The sequence below is a fragment of the Molossus molossus genome, unplaced genomic scaffold, assembly GCF_014108415.1.
Source record: "Molossus molossus isolate mMolMol1 unplaced genomic scaffold, mMolMol1.p scaffold_m16_p_21, whole genome shotgun sequence".
Classification (NCBI taxonomy): domain Eukaryota; kingdom Metazoa; phylum Chordata; class Mammalia; order Chiroptera; family Molossidae; genus Molossus; species Molossus molossus.
In genome coordinates, this window is record NW_023425357.1 from 4,771,454 (window position 1) to 4,793,618 (window position 22,165).

Below are 22,165 nucleotides of genomic sequence, written 5' to 3' on the forward strand. Positions count from 1 at the left end.
TTGAACAATTAGGTCCTAGAATTCACATTTGAACAACACCTAAGGAGTTAAACTGAGGCATCAAAATCATCATTGTAGATGATCATTACCTGACACCCAAAATGTGGGTGAAGATGCAGAGACCCAGACTAAATTATCCAGGTCTCCTGAGGGTCAAACTCTGTGCTGGGGTCAACCCAGAGGCAGACAAATTGTAGCTCACTCTGAAAGAAGGTTGGCTGGAGAAACTACTGGAGCTGACAGATGATGCAGTTCTAGCAAAGACTGAAGGGTAGAGGGTGAGTGCTTTGATATTTCAGGGGAAAAGAGGGAGAATCATAATTGCACCACAGAAAAACCACAGCTTCAGCTGAGTCTCCCTGGTCCTCATAGTGTACCTGCCCCAGTGAGGGCTTCACAAGTAGTGATAGAGATTGTTTCTGGTTTGGGGCCAGAATAGTGGGTTAACATGAAGCCTCTTGCTGGGCCAATGTGACTCAGTGGTTGAGCATTGACTCATGCTCCAGGAGGTCCAAGGTTAGGTTCCCAGTCAGGGCACATGCCAGGGTTGTGGGCCAATCCCTGGTGGGAGGCATGCGGGAGGCGGTCAGTTGATGTTCTCTCATCGATGTTTCTCTCTTCCTCTCTCTAAAATCAATAAAGGGAAAAAAAATGCAGCCTCTTGAATCTGACACTTGTCTTTCAGTAGACTTGGAGAACCTTCTTCTCTAATCCTGGATTTCCCCCCAGAAATTTGATATTAGTTTACACTTCCCAGGTGATCATACAGGTCAACAAAAGGAAAACAATCCAATTGAAAATGGGTTGCCTTGGCCAGTTTGGCTCAGCAGTTGTCAAGTATGGGCCCATGGACAGAAGAGCATGAAGGGATCTGGAGATTATTATGCTGAGCGAAATAAGCCAGTCAGAGAAAGACAAGTACCACATGATCTCAATTATTTGTGAAATCTAATGAACAAAAAACTGAGTAACAAAATAGATCTAGAGAATGGAAGCAGGGAACAGACTGCAGAATCTCAGAGGGAAGGAGGAAGGGAGGGTGGGAGATTAACCAAAGAATGTGTATGCAGCCCTGGCCAGTTTGGCTCAGCGGTTAGTGTCGGCCTGCAGTCCAGAGAGACTCGGGTTCGGTTCCCGCTAAGGGCACATACCTTGGTTGCAGCTTTTCCCCAGCCCTGGTTGGTCATTCGGGTGGCAGCCACTTGATATGTTCCTTTCACATGGATGTTTCTCTCCCTCCCACTCTATCTGAACAAAAAATAGAAAAATGTCCTCAGATGAGGATAAAAAAAAGAACGTGTATGCATATATGCATAAACCATGGACACAGACAATAGTGAAGACATGGCGGGGGGGGGTCAATGGGGGTTAAAGGGAGGACATCTGTAATATTTTCAACAATAAATTAAAACTTAAAAAAAATTTTTTTTTTAAAAAGCTGTCCTGGTCAGTGTGGCACAGTGGATAGTGTCGGCCTGCACACTGAAGGGTCAATGGTTCAATTCCAGGTCATGGACACATAGCTAGGTTGCAGGTTTGGTCCACAGCCCGTCTGGGTGCAGCAGGAGGCAAACAATTGATATCTCTTTCATATGATGTTTCTCTCTCCCTCCCTTCCTCCCTCCCACTATCTCTAAAAATCTATGGAAAAATATCCTCAGGTGAAGATTACCCAAAAAAACGCTCTGGAATCCTGGCAACATCAAGTATTTAATTTGTTATTTTTATTGATCTTGAAGGGCCAAGGTAAGTGCTATCATCACCTGCATATCACATTCAGCCGATTGAGATTCAGGGAGCTGTAGGAGTCACCTGGAAATTCTGGGTTGGAGACTCCACAGAGCCTTCAGTCCCACAGCACCTGCTTCCCTGCAGGTGGGTCAGTGGGTTTGTAAAAGGCCCATTTCTGTCTCAAAAGCACCCCAAAACAAAGGGTGAGTGAGAAGTGCCTGGCCTGAGAATATTTCTGCAGGCAGGAGTTGCTCCAGCCAAGACAGGCTGCAGGCATAGCTGCCTTATTGCAAATGGATACCTTAGCTCTCAACCTCCAACATCTCAGGGATGGAGAAATACCTTTTACTTGTTTTATACAGGGGAAAACTGAAGCCCAGACCACAGGAAGGGGTTATTTCATTTTAAGTCCCAATGCTATTCGAGAATCTGAAATTCAAATCCAGGGTCCCTGACCCAGGGCTCTGATCACTGCCATCCTATTTCCCTCCAATACACTCCACCGGTCCTTATGCCATCTGGTCTCAAGAAACAGACCTGTTGCAAAGCAAGAATTCCCCATGATAGGATACTAGGAAAATTAGAGAACAGTACAAAGCAAAAGCCAATTGTGTTAATAAATTACTGGACTTCGGTTAGTGAAGGACAATATTACTAGTGCAGGTGAGAATTAAAGGTGTCCTTTGCATTATGCATAGCATAAAAATTATTTAAAAATTAGGACATATTGCCCTGGCCAGTTTGGCTCAGCGGTTAGAGCATCGGCCTGCGGACCAGAGAGTCCCTGGTTCGGCTCCCGCTAGGGGCACATACAAAAAAAAAAAAAAGGACATATTTTCCAATACAAAAACCTTTATTCCATAAAGCAAAAAACAAAATCAGTGAAATTCCAACCTCCATCTCTGTTCTTTCATTATCCTTTTGTTAAATTGCCAAAACTCAATTTAGTCAGTACACATGATCAGACATTTTACTAAAGATACATAGATAGGACATACACATCTCAGAAAAGGATCATCACAAATCCTTAGAAAAATATAGTCACACAACAGTGAGGTAGCACAACAAAGTTAACAAAAGTATTTAAATAAAGAACGATGGACCAACTCAAATATTCTCTAGGATGTTTAAGAATGGAATCCCTTATACATTGATGGAAGAATGCAAAAATGTACAATCAGTGTGGATCACTATTTGCTAATCTCTGTAAATTAAACATTCACCTACCCGAGGACTCAGACTATGGGCTGAGCTACTAACAAAAGGTAAATGAAATTTATGTCCAGATAGAGAATTACACACAGCAGGGCTGGTGTGGCAGTGGACTGAGTGTCATCCCATAGACTGGAAGGTCCCAGTTCGATTCCTGGCCAGGGCACATACAAGTACAGGGGGCAGCCAATCAATGTTTCTCTCTCACATTGATGTTTCTATCTCTCTCCCATCCTCTCTCTCTCTCTCTCTCTCTCTCTGAAAAATCAATAAAAAAACATTAAAAAAAAAAAAAAAAAGAAAGAAAGAAATATAAGCAGCAATGCAAATTTGGCAAAAACTGCTAATTTCTGGAACAGAGGAACTTTTAAGACCCTGAAAAAGTTCACTTCCTCCTGCTTGGGGAGACTAGATCTGCTTATAAACTAGCCCACACAGCAAATGGAATACCAAAGAGTAAAAAAAAAACTTAGAAAAAAGGCCTTCATTATTTTACAAACCAAAAAGACATGAGTCCAAAAGTTCTTACATTGGTGACTTGGACACTAAAAAGGTTCATCACTGGCATCTAGAAAAAGCCTGTCTCTGAAAAAGGCAGTTATTCTGCAAGCTGCTAGCTGAACTCAGGTGATGTTCTCTGGGGACGAGTCAGATCCATGTACCAAGTACTGAGAGTGAAAGAAATGGAAGACCTCCTAAAAATGTAGGCTATTAATAATTTTCTCCGAAAATCAGAGAACACAGCTTATCTGAGCACATTAGGATGGTGACTGATGCAATGTGTGGATATCTAATAGGTAGTACACGTGAAATAACTTATGCAACAAAAACATGCAGTCACACAGATATGGTGAGACACCTGGCTAAATTAGAAAGTGCAACATGGATACACATGCTTCCCACAAAATAAACTAATGGGAAGCGTCCTTACTGTTGACGTTTGGATGTATGAGATTCAATTCAGACAAACAAAACTTCAGTGTTTCCTACAGTACTATTAAGACTGAACTAAAAAACTTTACATTTCCTACACGTCTATGACCTTCCTCCCATGTAAACTCCTATGTGCGGAAGGAGGGTAAAAGTTTAGCTAAAAGATTCCCCACATTAACTACACTCCTATGTTCTTTCTTTAGTGTGAACTCTCTGGTGATAAGAAAGACTATGGCTCCTGGTAAAACATTTCCCACATTGACTGCACTCATAAGGCCTTTCTCCAGTGTGAAGTCTCTGATGACATAGAAGGCCATTGCTGCTGGTAAAAGATTTCCCACATTGATGGCACTCATAAGGCTTTTCTCCCGTGTGAACTCTCTGATGATAACGAAGGCCATTTCTACTGGTAAAAAATTTCCCACATTGATGGCACTCAAAAGGCCTTTCTCCAGTGTGAAATCTCTGATGATAACGAAGGCCAGTGCTACTTGTAAACGATTTTCCACATTCACGACATTCAAAAGGCCTTTCTCTAGTGTGAACTCTCTGATGACAACGGAGGACAGTGGTACTTGCAAAAGATTTCCCACATTCATGGCACTCATAAGGCTTTTCTCCAGTGTGAACTCTCTGATGATTACGAAGACCTTGGATCCCAGTAAAAAATTTCCCACATTTATTGCACTCATAAGGCCTTTCTCCAGTGTGAAATCGCTGATGATAACGGAGGCCATTGCTACTTGTAAAAGATTTCCCACATTCATGGCACTCATAAGGCCTTTCTCCAGTGTGAACTCTCTTATGACAACGAAGTACAGTGCTACTTGCAAAAGATTTCCCACATTCACTGCATTCATAAGGCCTTTCTCCAGTGTGAACTCTCTGATGACAGCGGAGACCACTGCTACAGGTAAAAGATTTCCCACATTCACTGCACTCATAAGGCCTTTCTCCTGTGTGAAATCGCTGATGATAACGGAGGCCAGTGCGACTTGTAAAAGATTTCCCACATTCACGACACTCATAAGGTCTTTCTCCAGTGTGAACTCTCTGATGATAACGAAGGTAATAGATCCTTGAAAAAGATTTCCCACATTCGCTGCACTCATAAGGCCTTTCTCCTGAGTGAAGTCTCCGATGATAACGAAAGCCAGAGATACTGAAATAACATTTCCCACATTCACGGCACTCATAAGGTCTTTCTCCAGTGTGAACTTTCTGATGATAATGAAAAGTAGAAATTTTGGTAAAATATTTTCCACATTCACGGCACACAAAACACCGTCTTCCGGTACAAACATCCTTGCCCTTAAGAAACATGTGGTTGCAGTCAATGGCTTTCTTATATTCATTCCTGGTATAATTATTATTTGTGCTTTGAAAAGTCACCCAAGACGATAAGATATCATGTGGCCTATCCATGGTGTGAAAAGCCTGCTGTTGAAGATGCCCTGACCAGGTAAATATGTCCTGCCCAATCTCTTCGAAAGTAGACAGTTTCTGTGACACATTGAAATTATAGCCCTTCACAAACGATATCTTGTCCAACCATCTAAGGAAAGGCTTCTCTTTCACATACTGCTCCTGGTGCTGGTAAAATGTTGCACTGAAAGGAAATTGTTTTGCACATGCCCCACACCTCAACAGTATCTGGCTGTGCTGTATTTCCTCCTGCTCAGTCAGCTGGAAAATCTCTTTCAGGACTGGTCCACAACGTCCACAAGGGTGGCTCTTCTGGGAAGACAAAGCTATAGACGGATTGTTTGCCTCTGACACTCTTACAGAAACATCCAGTTCAGTTGGTGCCTCCACATTTTCTGCTCCACAGCAACAACCTGAACAGAAGGAAAGGCTGGTGAAGTACATGCTGACTTTATAAGGAAGGGATAATCTCATTACAAATGTCCACCTGTCACAGATAGACATGATTCTATAGGATAATTTTCAAGACAAGTGACTTAGACTCTGAGGAAATGGCTGCTATACATTACTTGGCCCCAAAGTCAAACAATGGAGGATACCTCACCACGGGAGGGACAGAAGCACAGGATAAGACACAGAGAAGAGAGGTAGGAATCCAAGTAGAAATGATAAATATTAGAACTAAGTGGTTGGCAAAGGGTCAACAATAATCAAGAACAAATAGAATGGGGTGAGGAACTGGCAATAGTAACAAAACACTTTTGAACAGAATGAATTCCGATTCATGACATTAACAAGGTATGGTATCAAACCCTTTCCAGCAGCCCTTCACCAAGGCAACACTGCCTCCAGGTCTACCCTGACATGGATGAAATCATGTTTCTCACGTGATGTACAAATGATTCTTCCCCTTAAATCCCAGCTGAGCTATTACATGGGATACAGAAGATACAAATCCTAAAAGAAAAACTGAGAGATGAATGGCTAGTACTGTGGAAGAACATCACAGCACAAAAGAGACCACAGGAAGAAGATCTATGTGAGTGACTTCAGCAAGATGGCAGAATATGGGATACAAATATTTCTCTCTCTCCCAGAACAAGTAGACAGCTATCCATGAACAAAAACCACCACAAAGGAGGGGAGTAAGAGTTCAACTAAAACAAACAGCAATGCAGAAGAGCAAAAAATAAAGAACTGCATAGAAAAGCATAACTGGGAAGACTGGGTTACCAAACATATTTGAAGATAGCTGGGTCAAAAACAGGGTCAAATTTACCTCTACCAGCCACTGAGTTTGTGCTAACATTGACCCCTCGTGGCCTGTTTTGTAATAAACACTGGAAATGTTTGTTTTTTGAAACCACAGAAGCCCCTGCAACATCTGTGAACCCTCCACAGTTTACACATCAAAAGACTCTATGGTTTATCAGCATGAATTCTAAAAGAAATCCCCTTGGCCACAAACTACCCCAGGAAAGAAAGAAAGAAAAAAAATGTCTTCAGCAGTATTTGCCACCAGAGCCCAGAACTCTCAATTGTCATTCAAAATAATTGCTTCCAAAACCACTGTAGACCCAAGGTTTTTGCTATTCTAACCTTAGCTCATGGAGCATTTATGAGACTAGGCTGCTGGGACTTGTCTCAGACCTGAAACACAACACCACACCCAGCTAACACTCTTGATTCCACATGCAGATTAATCTATTTCTCCAGCCAGAATTGCTCTGTAACATTGAAACAAGTAAGAAAAACTAAAACAAGGATACCATGAAGACAACCTAATTTAACACTAATTGATACCAAACAAATGAAGATTTATAGCCTGACAACAAATCCCAAATATTTACTTTAGAAACATCCGTGAACAAGATAACATAAATGGAACCTACATGATGAAGAAACCAACATAGGAAGAAAAGGAAACTATTAGACAGATAGAAAAAGAAAAAGATTCAGAAGTGATGGTATCGACAAAGTATAATAAATCAAATAGAAAATGCAATAAAGAGTACCAAAAGCAGACATGAAAGAATATGTGATGTCAAAGACACATCATTTAAAATAATCCATGTGGAGAAAAAAGAGAATAAATAAATAAATTTAAAAAAGACAGCAAAGGGCATTAAGTAACACCATCAAAATCACCTATATTTGGCCCTGGCCGGTTTGGCTCAGCAGTTAAAGCGTCGGCCTGCGGTCTGGAGAGACCCGGGTTCGGTTCCCGCTAAGGGCACGTACTTCGGTTGCAGTTTGTCCCCGGCCCTGGTTGGTCGTGCGGGTGGCAGCCACTCGATGTGTCCCTTCACGTCGATGTTTCTCTCACTCTCTCTCTCTTCCTCTCTCTCCCTCCCACTCTCTCTGTACAAAAAATGGAAAAATATCCTCGGGTGAGGATAAAAAACAAACAAACAAACAAACAAAATCACCTATATTTGCATTATGGGAATCACAGGGAACACCGAGGGTGGTGATGGTGGTAGTGGGAATCAGAGAGACAGAAAAGGGAGAGAAGAAAGAGGGGTAGAAAATTAAAAAAAAAAAAGGCTGGCTTTTCTGTGCCCATAAGGCTCTTGCAAGCATGGTGAATGTTCCTAAAACTCACCAGATTTTCTTTTTTTTTTGGTACATGCCCCTAGCGGGAACGGAATCCAGGACTCTCCGGTCCACAGGCCGACGCTCAACAGCTGAGCCAAACTGGCCAGGGCCCCACCAGACTTTCTGTAAAAAGTGTGGCAAGCATCAATCCTACAAAGTAACACAGTACAAGGGGAAGGATTCTCTGTTTGTGCAGGGACAGTGACATTATGACAGGAAGCAGGGTGGCTATGGTGGGCAAACTAAGACAGTTTTCCACAAAAAAGGTGAAACTACAAAGAAGATTGTGCTGAGGCTTGAATGCATTGAGCCCAACTGCCTATCTACGCGAATGCCAGCTGTTAAAAGAGATGTGGCATTTTGAACTGGGAGAAGATAAGATAGAAAAGGGTCAAGTGATCCAGTTCTAAGCTTCATATTTTGTTTTCTTATGTGATATTAAAATCTTCAGGATAAAAAAATAAACAAGCTGAAGACTGACTTTCCAAATCTGAAAACAGATGTGAGCCCTGGCCAGTTTGGCTCAGTGGTTGGAATGTCGGCTCACGGATCAAAGAGTTGCAGTTTTGTCCCCGACCTTGGTTGGGGTTGTGCAGGAGGCAACCAGTCGATGTTTTTCTCTCTCTCCCTCCCTCCCACTCTGTCTGAAAATAAATGGAAAAATATCCTCCCGAAAGGATTTTTTTTAAAAAAGATATGTGAATAATCAAATACATGCATTCGCACAGGTCCCTGTGCAGATTCAATGCATATTGGACTTAACCAAGACACTTTAAAGACAAACAGAATTGTGAAAGCACAAAAAAAACTAACTCCACACAAACGGGAACACATGAATGACATATTCAAGACTAAATGAAAACCATCAGTACTTTATCTAGAAAAACTGTTCTTCAGAAATAAGAAGTATTTTCCAAGACAGACAAAAGCTAAGAAAATTCACTGCCACTAAACCTGACTTACTAGAAATGCCTAAAGTTCTTCAAGATGAAAAATAATACTAAGGTGTGACTTGAGACATCAAAAACCTATAAAAGGAAGTATGGGGCCTGGCTGGTTCTGCTCAGTGGTTAGAGCCGACCAGTGAGTCCCGGGTTTGATTCCAGTCAAGGGCATGTAATTCGATTGCGGTTAGTCCCCGGCCCTGGTTGGGTCGTGCGGGTGGCAACCAGTTGATGTGGCTCTGTCACGTCACATTGATGTTTCTCTCCTCTCTGTCTCCTCTCTCTCTCTCTCTCCCCCACTCTATCTGATAATAAGTGGAAAAATATCAGGTGAGGATAAAAAAAGGGTGTATGGTTGAGTCAAAGGGTAGAATTTTTGTATGTAATTGAAGGTGTTACCAGAAAATAGATTGTAAAGAGTATGAGTTATCTTATATAAGTCTCTTGGAAATCACAAGCAAACATTCTAATAGATGTACAAAAGAGATAGGAGTCACACCACAAGACCACAATACAGAAACACAAACAAAGGAAGTACAAAAGAGCCAGAAACCAACGAAGAAGTGGCAACTGTAGGTCCTAAAACAGATTCTCCAGTCAAAAAACAAGAGTGACTGAAGGTAAAACCAACTACAAGCTTGCTAACTATAAGCGCCATTAAATCTTTATAAACATAAACAGGCAGAAAATAATGATAGAAAAAGCATTCCGTGAAAAAAAAAAGAGGAAAAAAAAGCAGGGATGACTAAAATTCTATCAGACAAAACAGATCACCTAAAAAATTGTCACAAGAAACAAAGGTCATCACAGAATGATAAATAAGTCAACTCATCAAGAGAATATCAATTTTAACCCTGTCCAGTATGGCTCAGATGGTTGGGTGTCACCCAGTACACCAAAAGGTTGCCAGTTTGATTCCCTGTCAGGGCACATACCCTGGTTGCAGGCTCAGTGTCCAGCAGGGGGCATAAAGGAGGGAGCCGACTGTTGTTTCACTCTCACATTGATGTTCCTCTCTCTCTCTCTCCAAATCAATTAAACAAAATTTTGTTTAAAAAAAAATTAAAAGACTATAACAATTTTAAGTATTAAGCACTAAACAACGGAGCAACTAAGTATATTAAGAAAATAAATACCAAATCTGAAGGCACAAACAACACCCAGTATCAGTAGGTAACTTCAACACTGCCCCTCAACAACAGGTAGATCATCCCATCCAAAGCAATAAGGAATAAGTGAAGTTTGACTACACTTTACATCAAACAGAACTAATAAGAACATTACATCCAAATGCAGCAGGAGATGCATTCTTGTCAAGTGCACAGGAAACACTCTATGGATCAGATGTTAGGTCAAAAAACAACTCTCCAACTTTGAGAAGAAATCACGTCAAGCATCTTACCTGATCACAATGTATGAAACTAGAAATCAATTTTAGATTCTAGAAAGCTAAAAAAATCAACACACACACACACCAAATGCATGAAATAGCCCAGCCAGTGTGGCTCAGTGGATTGAACATTGTCTCATAGATTGAGAGGTCCTGGTTCAATTCCTAGAAGGCAGAAGCCTGGGTTGCATGCTCGATCCCCAGGTAAGAGGCTTACAAGAGGCAGCCAATCAATGTTTCTATCTCTGTCTCTAAAAAAGAAAATCAATAGAAATATATTTAAGCCCAGCGGTGTGGCTCAGTAGTTTAGTGTCAACCCATGCACCAAAAGGTCGCATGTTAGATTCCCAGTCAGGTTACATGCCCAGGTTGTGGGCCAAAACCCCTGTGGGGAACATGCAGGAAGCAGCCAATCGATGTTCTCTCTCATTGATGTTTCTATCTCTCTCTCCCTCTCCCTTCCTCTCTCTCTAAAACCAATAAAGAAAAAAATTTAATTGACTTTAAAATTAAATATATATTAAAAAAAAGAAAAAAGATCTTATATAAAAAAACCTAGCCTTCTTTGCACCTCAGAAAACTAGAAATACAGTAAGAAAGGACAACTAAAGCTAGCAAAGAAAACAAAAAAAAAAACATAAATAAAACTGAGACAAAAGAAAAGAATACCATAATTAAGAGTTATTTTTTAAAAAGATACACAAAATTGGCAAAGCTAAAGCTTTAGCTAGACTGAAACAAAAGAAACAAGGCTCAAATACATTAAAAAAGAAATGAGCCCTGGCCGGTTTGGTGCAGCGGTTGGAGCGTTGGCCTGCAGACCAGAGTGTCCCGGGCTCGGTTCCTGCTAGGGGCAGGAAAAAAAAAAAAGGAAAGATAAGACATTACACCTCAGCATTCACAGGTGTGGCTCGGTTGGCTATCCTCACAAGCACCATATGGTTGAAGACTGATTCCCAATCAGAGCACATGCCTGGATTGCCTGTTAAATCCCAGGTGGGGGCATGCAGGAGCTTATCTATGTTTCCTGCTCAAATGGATGTTTCTCTCTGTTCCTTCCTCTCTCGAAAAATCAATTTAAAGCCCTGGCCAGTTTGGCTCAGCAGTTAGAGCATCAGCCCATGGACCAGAGAGTCCCTGGTTCAGTTCCCACTAAGAACACGTACCTCTGTTGCAGTTTGTCCCCGGCCCCGATTGGGGTCATGTGGGTGGCAACCAGTCGATGTGTCTCTCTCACATCGATGTTTCTCTCACTTTCTTCCTCCCTCTCTCTGTCCTGCTCTATCAGGAGGATAAATGCAAAAAAATGTCCTCGGGTGAGAATAAAAAATTAAAATTAAATCCATTTACAAATCTTTAAAAAAAAGGGTATAGTACAAATTACCTTGAACCTTGAAAAAAAAAAGAGATATTACACCTCACACTATGAACCACAACATATCATAAGATGTTGGCAGGTGACATGACCTTACAAAGAGAAAATTGTCACGATCACAATAAAAACCTCTGAAATTAATAAACAAATTTAGAATCCTGGCTAGGTGGCCCAGTCAATGAGAGTGTGGTCCAGATGCACCAAGACTGTAAGTTCAATCTCCCATCAGGGCACATTTGGGGGCAGCCAATGAATGCATAGAGTGGGCAGAACAGCAGATTAATGTTTCCCTCTCTATTTCTGTCTATTTGCCTCACTTCCCCTCTCTCTCTCAAGTCAATAAATAAAAATTTTAAATAAATAAATTCAGAAAAGTCACAAAATATATAATCAATCTACAAACATTAGTTACATTTCTATAACTAATAAATGAATTCCTGGATAGAAAAATGAATAAATAGTAAATTTACAATAGCATCAAAAACAATAAAATACTCAGGAATAAATTCAACCAAAAACGTGAACGGTCTATACACTGAGCACTATTAAGACAATGATAAAAGAAATGGAAACACAAACAAATGGAAAGACATCTTCTGATTTTGCACTTGAAAATTTAATACCATAAAATGTCTATACTACCCCCAAAGCAATCTACAGATTAAATGCAATCCTAATGAGCCCTGGCGGGTTTGGCTCAGCAGTTACCACTTGATCCTGGGACAGAAGATTCTCAGCTTTGATTCCTAGTCAAGGGTCCAAACTTTAGTTGCAGGGTGGATCCCTGGCCCAGGCCAGGGTGGGGGAATGCAGGAGGCAGCTAATCGATGTTTGTCTCTCACATAGATGTTTCCATCTCTCTCTCCCTCTCTCTTCCTCTAAAAACGTCAGTAAAAAATATATATATATATATATATTTTAAAAAGAAAGTAATATATGTTAACACTAGACTGCAGGCTAATAACAAGGCAACACCTGTGTCTAAAAAAAACTACGTAACTTTTTATTTCTTTTTATTTTATATTTTTCAGGCGGGGGGAGGGAGAGAAAGAGAGAAACATCAATGTGAGAGAGACACATCGACTGGTTGCCACTCACACGACCCCAACTGGGGCCCGGGACAAACTGGAAATGAGGTACGTGCCCTTAGCAGGAACCAAACCCGGGACTCCCTGGTCTGCGGGCCGACGCTCTAAACACTGAGCCAAAGTAGGCAAGCAAAACTACATAACTTAATTAAAAATACTTTACAGGTAAATACTGGTGTGGACGAAAGGGGACCACATTATAACCTGGCAAGTTCAGGGAAGGCCTGCGTAGTGGCTCTGCAAACTCAGAATACTAAAGGAGCCATAAAAGATGGTCTGATTAAAACTTTTTAATTAAAAGCAATTTATGGCCGGTAGTCATGGCCTCGCCTAGAATCTGTGCTCAGAAAAGTCAATCTTCCCCTTAACTAATCCTGTCTCTATTATCTTTTGCATCTATGATAACATTCCATTAGAATGTCAGGGAAACTTGCCATTTTCTGGACTCCTCAGGACACAGTCAATGCACCAGAACAGAGATTAGAAATATTCTCATTGTTATTTTTATGTTGTTAATTGCTGGCTGTTATCTATCCTGCACCCAACTATATAAAAAAAAGTGTCATTTTACTTTTCATCCAATCTCACAGGATTTTCCCCCTCTTTGCTTTCTCTAGCCTCCACAATCTATCACCAATGAAATTTTATGTAACCCACTTACTTCTTCTCTCTCTCTTTTTTAATACTCACGCGAGGACCTTTTTCCATTTATCTTCAGATAGAGCAGGAGGGAGAGAGTGGGGAAAATAGAGAAATATTGATGCAAGAGAGACACATCGACGGGTTGCCATCCACACCTCAAACGAGGTACATGCCCTTAGCAGGAACCGAACCCGGGACTCTCTGGTCCATGTGCCGACGCTCTAGCAGCCGAGCCAAACAGGTCAGGGCTACTTCTTCTCTTTTGATTGTAATGTATAAAGGAAGGTGCAAAACTGCCATTCTCCACAGCATTATCTCAATGCCTTGAGATTTTGCTTCCTGGAATTGTGGACAGTTTGGCTCAAATGCACGGAAACCCTTTACAGGTTTGAATGTTTCTTATGTTGGCACTGGTAAACAGCAACTGAGCCTACTGAAAAAATGGTGGTACAAGATTTCCTGAATGCAGGGATGCCAAAAACAACAGATTTTTTTTTTTAAAAAAAGAAACAAACAAAAAACACTCAATATTTGGGAAGCACAATTAAGCACGTTAAAAAAAAACATGTATCCGTATGTAATTAGAAATTAATATATAAAATATAGAAGGTATTCAAAAGATTCAATAGCCAGAATTTCTAGAAAAGAAACAAGCTAAGGCCCTAGCCGGATTGGCTCAGCGGTTAGAGCGACGACCTGTGGACCAGAGAATCCCAGGCCCATACCTCGGATTCAGTTGGTCCCCGCCCAGGTTGGGGTCTGGTGGGTGGTGACCAGCCAATCTCTCTCTCTCTCTCTCTCTGCTCCCTTTTCTCCGTCCCGCTCTATCTTAAGATAAATGAAAAAAATAAAATAAAAAAGTCCTTGGATAAGGATAAAAAATAAATAAAATAAAAAGAAACAAGCTAAGGATGTACAGAAAATATTTTTTAAATTATGTACAAATAAGAACAGGTACATAAAAATGCTTTCCCTAACTAATCTAGGTGTAATCTACTGGCTGCCTGCAATGGTACAAGCACAAATCCTTCTGTATGAGTTCCATACAGCAGGTAATGGGCCTGCAAGGAGCGAAGGAAGAGAAAAATGCAATGCAAGCAAACCAGCCCTATCAAGGACAGAAACTACCCAGAAAATTGGGGAGTCAAGCAGTGCCACAGTCCACGTGTGAGGACAGAGAACACCCTGGGAAAACGCCAAGTCAAGTCCAGGTCACTGGTGAGAGTGAGGGTCTTACCCATGGAAGATATAAGTTCAAAGTTTTCCAGCATCACATTCAGATACAAGCCTTTCTGACTCTCATCAAGGAGGCTCCATTCCTTCCTGGAGAAGTACAGGGCAATGTCCTCAAAGGTCACACCAACCTGTAAGATATGAAACAACTGAAACCAAAGCATTTTTTCGGAGAACCCACAATCCTACTCCTGACACGTCTTCCCCAGCTCAACCTCCTCCAGGGCTCCCCAGTTTAGTGAGAACAGGTGGTCCTCATGCTAGTGTTGGCTGCTCTCATCACAGTCCCATTATTCCGGTTACCGCCCTCAGCAACAGCAGCTGGGTAGGGTGGATGGGGGCGGGGGAGGCGGACAACATACAAATGCCACCTAAGCTCCGGGACATCCCTGCACAGCCCCGTCCTTCCTGCCCAGCAGGACCACTGCAGCCTCCCACATCACGCCTCCCAGACAAGCCAAACCTGGGCTCATGCTTCACCCTCACGTCCCCGCCCCAGGCCCCAGGACCCTCAGCTCACTCTCCCTCTGGCTGTGCACACCAGTGTCAGGTCTACCTCCTTCCCGTCTTCAGACCCCAGGCTCCCTTCCTGCTCCATCCCACGGGGAGCCGGACCCAGCACGACCCCCGTCCTCTGAGGGACCCCACAGCCCGGAGAGCCGGGATGAGGCTGTGCCGCCCGCCCTGCCTCTGATCCCTGCTCCAATACAGATCCGCACGGCAATTTCGGACACAAGGAGCCCGTCCCCTCCGCTCTGTGCCTGCCGTGTCCTCAGAAGACAACACTCCGTGCCCTCGGCCTTCCCCACGGCCCTCCACCCGGGACTCCGCTGCGGGACGTGACGGGCGCCCGCACCCGGGCTGTACGGCTCTGGGCCGGGAGGGCCTGGGACCCGCACTCACCTCAGCCGGGGGCCACAGCGCGGCCGCCGCCATCATACTCGGGGGCGAGGCCGTCCCGTCCAGGCCCTGGCGCGGGTCACCCGGGTGGCGTCGCCCAGTTTCACAGCCGCGTGTGTGCCGTGTGGGCCACGACGCTCGCGCCTTCTCGGTCAGGCCACTGTCCCACCACCCAGCGATCTGGACCCCTCCTCAAGATATTTGAGCGAATTCTGGGAGGAGACAAAATGCCGGCTATGACGGCGCCGGAAGTCCCGCCCCTGCGCGTTGCGCGTCAACGGAAACGCCTTTTCTGCCCCTTCATTGGCTAAGTTGATGGTCTTGCCACCACGGTCTTCTGGGTAATGCGGGTGGGCGAGGTGATCGAGATTTTCTCACGTCTTTCCCAGCGGAGAGACGAGATCCGCGCTGGTGAGGCTGGGAGATGGCGCGTCCTCAGGCAAGAGACAGCGTGAAAATGACCGCCTACTCTGTCCCTCCATGTTTCCTCTACACGTCTAAGATATTCTTGTTTTCATTACTGTGCGAGCACTCTGGGCCTTCTGATGTCACACTAGAAGCTTTGCTTCCCAAGAAGTGGGGAGTATATAGACAATGTGTTTTAGCTTTTTGTTATGTTTTCATCCTCACCCGAGGACATTTTTGCATTTATCTTCATATGGAGTGGGAGGGAGGGGAGGGGAGAGAGAGCAACAACATGAGAGAGACACATCGACTGGCTGCTACCCGCATGACCCCTCCGGGCCTGGGTCAAGCAACCTGAGGTATGTGGCCTTAGCTGGAACTGAACTGGGACTGCCTGGTCCTCGGGCTCATGCCCTATCCGCTGAGCCAAACCGGCCAAAAAATAAAACTGTTTTATTTAGTTTTTGAGTGAACCTTAATTCATTTCCAGGCTGGTTATCCAATCTGCAACCCACGTGTGTGCCCTAGGCTAGAATCAAATCCCTATCGCTTCTCGGCCTTTTGGCTAAGATCAAGTGCAGAATCAAATCCCAGACCCTTCTGTTTGCAGAAAGACCCTCTAAGTGCTGAGCCAAACTGGGCAGTGCTGAAATTAAAACATTTTATTTTATTTTATTTTTTTATCCTCACTCGAGGACATTTTTCCATTTTTTGTTCAGATAGAGTGGGAGGGAGAAAGAGAGAGAGAAACATCAACATGAAAGGGACACATCGAGTGGTTGCCACCCGCACGGGGACAAACTGCAACCGAGGTACATGCCCTTAGCGGATACTGAACCCAGGTCTCTCTGGATCGCAGGTCGACGCTCTAACCTCTGAGTCAAATAGGCCAGGGCAAATTAAAACATTTTAGTTAAATGCCATTTATGATAGGTAGTCACCACCTAGGGTAGAATCTTCCCTGACAAAAGTCAATCTTTAACTTAATTGAGTCAGTCTACTGCCTTGTTTTTTTGTTTTTCTTCTTTTAATCCTCACCCGAGGATATTTTTCTATTTGTCATCAGATACAGTGGGAGGGAGAGAGACACATCAAAGACAAAGAGCAACTGAGGTACGTGCCCTTGGCTGTAATCGAACACGAGACTCATTGGGTATGCAGGCATACACTACCACTGAAGCAAACCTGCCAGGGCCCAGTGTACAGTCTTTTGCATTTATGATAATATAGCTTTGGAATGTCAGGGTAACTCCCTTTTTACAGATCCTCAGGGCACAACCAATGCACAAGGGCAGAAACTAAAAATCCTCTCATTATTATTGTTTCACGTTAATTGTTGAATGCTAATTATCCTGTACCCACCTATGCAAAAGAAGTATGTGTCTACCATTTTCCTTTTTATCCAATCCCAGCGGTCTCCCTGCTTTGCTTTCTCCCACACCTCCCTGATCTGTCATCATTGGATTTCATGCAACCAATTTATGTCTCCTCTTTTTACTATAATGTATAAAATAAGGGGCAAAACTGCCATTCTCTGGAACAGTATCTCAGTGACTTGAGATTTTGCCTCCTGGACAGTTTGGTTAGAATAAACTCACAAAAATGCTTTACAGGTTTGAGTTTCTGATGTTGAAAATCCTCAGTGTCCTAGGTAAGTGCCATCACCACCTTCATCTCATATTCAGACGACTGAGAGGCAGGGAGCAGTACTGAGTTGGATGGAGATTCCTGGGTAAAGACCTGACACAGACCTCAGCACCCATAGCACCTGCCTTCAGGCAGGTGGGTCAGAGGCTTTTTAAAAGCCCCATTTCTTTCTCAATAGCCCTCCATAACAAAGGTGCTTGTGGGCATTGGGAAAGTGAGGTGTGGGCAGCCTGGAAATGTCTCCTCAGGCAGATGGGGGGTAGAGGGGGTGTTGCCAGAACCTAGGCAGGCTGATGGGCACCAGAACTCTCCATTTCCTCCAACAACTCAACCAGGGAGACTTACCGCATACTTATTTTACAGAGAAATCTGAGGCCCAGACCAGAGAAGATGGTCATTTCTTGTGAGTCTCAATAATATTCAGGAGTGTGAATTTCAAATCCAGGGTGCCTGACCCAGGGCGTGTGGCTTCTGATTTCTGCCCTAATATTCTCCACTGCACTCGGCTTTGGGACTCCAAAACCCTGACCTTCCGCGTGCCATATGATCCCTGTGAGGGTCATGTTCCAACCAATGAACCCCCATGATAGCAGGCCAGAAAAATAGAAGAACACTACAAAGCAAGAGCTTATTGTATTATTGAGAAGGCAACCCAGGTGCAGACAATTCCTTTAGGCAGTGCAGAGACCCTGCCCTGGCTTTTGTAATTCCCTTACATTCCCCAACCACTTAAACTACGCGGGAACTAGGAAACCCCCAAATACCCAGAAGCTTATCAAGTATAAAAGGCAGCTGGAACCAGGGCGAGGGGCTCAGCCTTTGGAGGTGACTCCACTGGGCCAGCACCTGTGTGAATTAAACAGTCATTTTCTAATCCTCCGAGTACACGCAGTCTGTCTCTTCCTGTCAACCAAATTTCTGCCACATTATCAAATGTCTAGACTTCTGAAAGTTGACCAAAGATGTTAATATTGGGGGTTAAAATGAAAAGTGTACATTACATTATACATAGCATAAACAAAGTGAAAAATATTAGAATATTCCAATAGAAAATGTTTATTCCATAAAGCAAAGTTATGCACAAAAATGAGTGAAATTCCAGCATGCATCTTCGCTCTTTCACTGTCCTGTAGTTAGAAAAAGTTATCAGAATTTATAGCAGATTAGGTAAAACATATGATCAGACATTTTAACAATGATACAGAGATAGCAAGCAAAGATTTGAGAAAAAAGGCTCAGCATAAATTCTTAGGGAAATACAACCAAACAACAGTGAGGTAGCATGACAAACTTATACAAAAATTTTAAATAAAGAGCAATTAACCAAACCAAATATTGTCTAGGATGTGGAGAATGTGAATCCCTCATGTACTGGTAGAAGAAATCAAAAAGGTACAAACAGCTTAGATCACAACTTTCTTATCTCTATAAATTAAACTTTCACCTACACTCCAACTCAGATATTGAATTAATGACTTATTGACAAAGGTAAATGAAACTTTTATCCGTATAAAAATTAATGTTTGTAAGAGTTTTTTTTAATTAAAAATTTAGCCCTGGCCGGTTTGGCTCAGCGGTTAGAGCATCCGCCTGCGGTCCGGAGAGACCTGGGTTCGGTTCCCGATAAGGGCATGTACCTCGTTTGTTGCAGTTTGTCCCCGGCCCTGGTTAGTCATGCGGGTGGCAGCCACTCGATGTGTCCCTTTCACATCGATGTTTCCCTCTCTCTCTCTCTCTCTCTCTCTCTTCCTCTCTCTCCCTCCCAGTCTATCTGTGCAAAAAATGGAAAAATGTCCTCGGGTGAGGATTAAAAAAAAAAAAAAAATCAAAAATTTAAAATAACCAAATATCCCTAAACAAAGGGATACTGATGGTCATGTATATTCAAAGATAAGAATATTTCTCAGCCAAAAACAAACTAATATATTTTAATAAATTTCGAAGTACTTATGCAATGTAAATAAAAGCAGAAAAAATGCTGTGATTCCCATCACAGAAATTTCAGAAAATGCAGTTATCTATTTTATTTTTTTTATCCTCACCCGAGGACATTTTTTTTTGCTTTTTGTTCAGATAGAGTGGGAAGGAGAGAGAGAGAAACATCGACGTGAAAGGGACACATCGAGTGGTCTACACCCGCACGACCCAACCAGGGCAGGGGACAAACTGCAACCGAGGTACATGCCCTTAGCGGGAACCGAACCCGGGTCTCTCTGGACCGTAGGCCAACACTCTAACCGCTGAGCCAAACCAGCCAGAGCATTATTACCCTCTTAAAAATGACCTACATTGATATTGGTTGCCACCCACACGACCCTACCAGGGCCGGGGACAAACTGCAACCAAGGTACGTGCCCTTAGCGGGAACCGAACCCGGCTCTCTCTGGACCGCAGGCCGACGCTCTAACCGCTGAGCCAAACCGGCCAGGGCTTTCTTATACAGATTGTATCCTAAAAAGTGTACTAGGTAGCTCTCCTTTAACTGGAATTGGAGTCAGGATCTCAGTTGTGGCCTCTGGGCTGGGCACTGTGGTGACGGCTTGTGTTCAGAACTATGTTTCAACCCAAAAGTGCGTGGTGCAGAACAGGAGTCTAGGAAGGAGGATGTGGGTCCAGAACATGGTCCAGGGTACAGGAAAAATATGGCAAGAGCCATTGTCTAATATAGCTGGTAGGATATAAAGAACAGAATCACATGGGTAGTGGGTCCTGGGTATGGAAAGAGGTGAGCACACACCAATGAGACCAGGATCCTGTAGGTCTCCAGCATCACTTTCAAGTATTAATTAGGTACCAGAATTCTCATCCCATTATCCCCTCTCCTACAGGGTGAATGTCAGTGCCACATGCAAACATCACTTCACGAGTCAAACTGAGGCATCAAATTCATCATAGTAAATGATCACTGCCTGACACCCAAAATGTGGGTGAAGGTGCAGAGACCTAGCCCAAATTATCCAGGTCTTCTGAGGGTCAAACTCTGTGCTGGGGTCAACCTGGAGGCAGATAAATTGTAGCTCACTCTGTGACCGGTCCCGCAGGTCGAGCAACAAAGACTCTAGAGGGAGAGTGAGGATGAGGAGGGACAAGAGACACGAGAAATGGAGACAAGACAGGGTTCTGATCAAGTCTCGTTTATTCAGCAGGAGTTCACACAATATATAGGGCAAAAAGCAGGTGAAACAGTTAATGAGTATCCCACCTGAAGCAAATTCCAGTAAATACCCCAGGTGGAACAAATGATAATCAAAGAATGGCTAGCAGAGCAAATGATTATCTAGAGGAATGCAGAGATACTGTATGCAGAGAGACCCTGCCTTGGGGCAGGAGATGGCAGAGCAGATTGTAACAAAATGGATGCCATGCAAAAAGTCTCCCACAACTCTGAAAGAAGGTTGGCTGGAGAAAGTACTGGAGCTGACAGATGATGCTGTTCCAGCAAAGAATGAGGGGCAGAGGGTTCTTTGATATTTCAGGAAAAGAGAGAGAATCGTGATAATTGCACCCAAAACATCCTTTTCAGCTGTCTCCCTGGTCCTCACAGTGTACCTGCCCCAGGGAAGGCTTCACAAGCAGTGGCAGAGATTGTTTCTGGCTCTGGGGCTAGAATCATGGGTTAAAATGCAGCCTCTTCAATCTGATACTTGTCTGTTCAGCAGAATTGGAGAACCAACTTCAGTCTGTAATACTGGATTCTCCCAGCAATTTGATAGTAGTTTCCATTCCCTAGGTTGTTGAGAATTGAAAGAAAATGCTCAAAAACTAATGGTCTGGTTGGTGTGGTTTAGTGGTTGAACGTTGACCCATGCACCAGGAGGTCGCCAGTTCGATCTGGTCAAAGCACATGCCCGGGTTGTGGGCCAAATCCCCAGTGGGGGGCATGCAGGAGACATCCAATGGATGTTCTCTCATCAATGTTTCTTTCTCCCTTCCTCTCTTTCTAAAATCAATAAAGAGCCCTGACAGGTTTGACTCAGTGGTTAGAGAGTCAGCCCACGGACCAATAAGTCATGGATTCAATTCCTGTCAAGGGCACATACCTTGGTTGAGGTTCATCCCCTGCCAAGGTCGGAGTTATGCAGGAGGCAGAAGGTGGAGATCTCTCTCTCTCTCCCTCCCTCCCTTCCTCCTACTCTATCTGAAGATAAATAGAAAAATATTCTTGGGTGACGATTAATAAATCAATAAAGAAAAAAATTAAAAGGAAAAAAGCTAACCGCGGAATTCTGGCAATGATAAGTACAGTATTCAGTTTGTTACTTTTGCTGATCTTGAAAGGTTAAGGTTAGCGCCCTCATCATCTGCATGTCACATTGTCGAGATGCAGGGAGCTCTAGTCACCTGGAAATTCTCAGGAGACCATACATTGAGACTTCAGTGCCCACAACTTTCTGCAGGTGGGTCACAGGGGTCAGAAAACACCAAAACGAAAAAGTGCTTGTAGGCACTGGGGGCGTGAGAAGGGCCTGGCCTGGGAATGTCTCTGCAGACAGAGGCTGCAGTTGCTCCAGCCAACACAGGCTGCAGACACAGCTGCCTTACTGCGAATAGACACCTTACCTCCTGACCTCCTCCAACAACTCAGGGATAGAGACATGTCTTATCCTTGTTTTATACAAGAGAAAGCTGAAGCCCAGACCAG

The 22,165-nt window shown here is 43.4% G+C and overlaps 1 protein-coding gene, 1 non-coding gene and 1 pseudogene across 2 annotated transcripts; 2 read left to right on the forward strand and 1 right to left on the reverse strand.

The window, feature by feature from the left end:
• Positions 1–3,257: 3,257 nt before the first annotated feature.
• LOC118638362 (zinc finger protein 781-like) lies at positions 3,258–5,052 on the reverse strand. Its single transcript, XM_036274114.1, has one exon. The coding sequence runs from the start codon at positions 4,986–4,988 to the stop codon at positions 4,005–4,007; it is 984 nt and encodes a 327-aa protein (XP_036130007.1). The 5' UTR covers positions 4,989–5,052; the 3' UTR covers positions 3,258–4,004.
• An 800-nt stretch (positions 5,053–5,852) lies between these two features.
• LOC118638836 lies at positions 5,853–8,309 on the forward strand (annotated as a pseudogene).
• Positions 8,310–16,421: 8,112 nt separating this feature from the next.
• Positions 16,422–16,618, forward strand: LOC118639705. The gene has a single exon (XR_004961263.1). It is a non-coding gene; the product is annotated as a U2 spliceosomal RNA (small nuclear RNA).
• Positions 16,619–22,165: the final 5,547 nt, after the last annotated feature.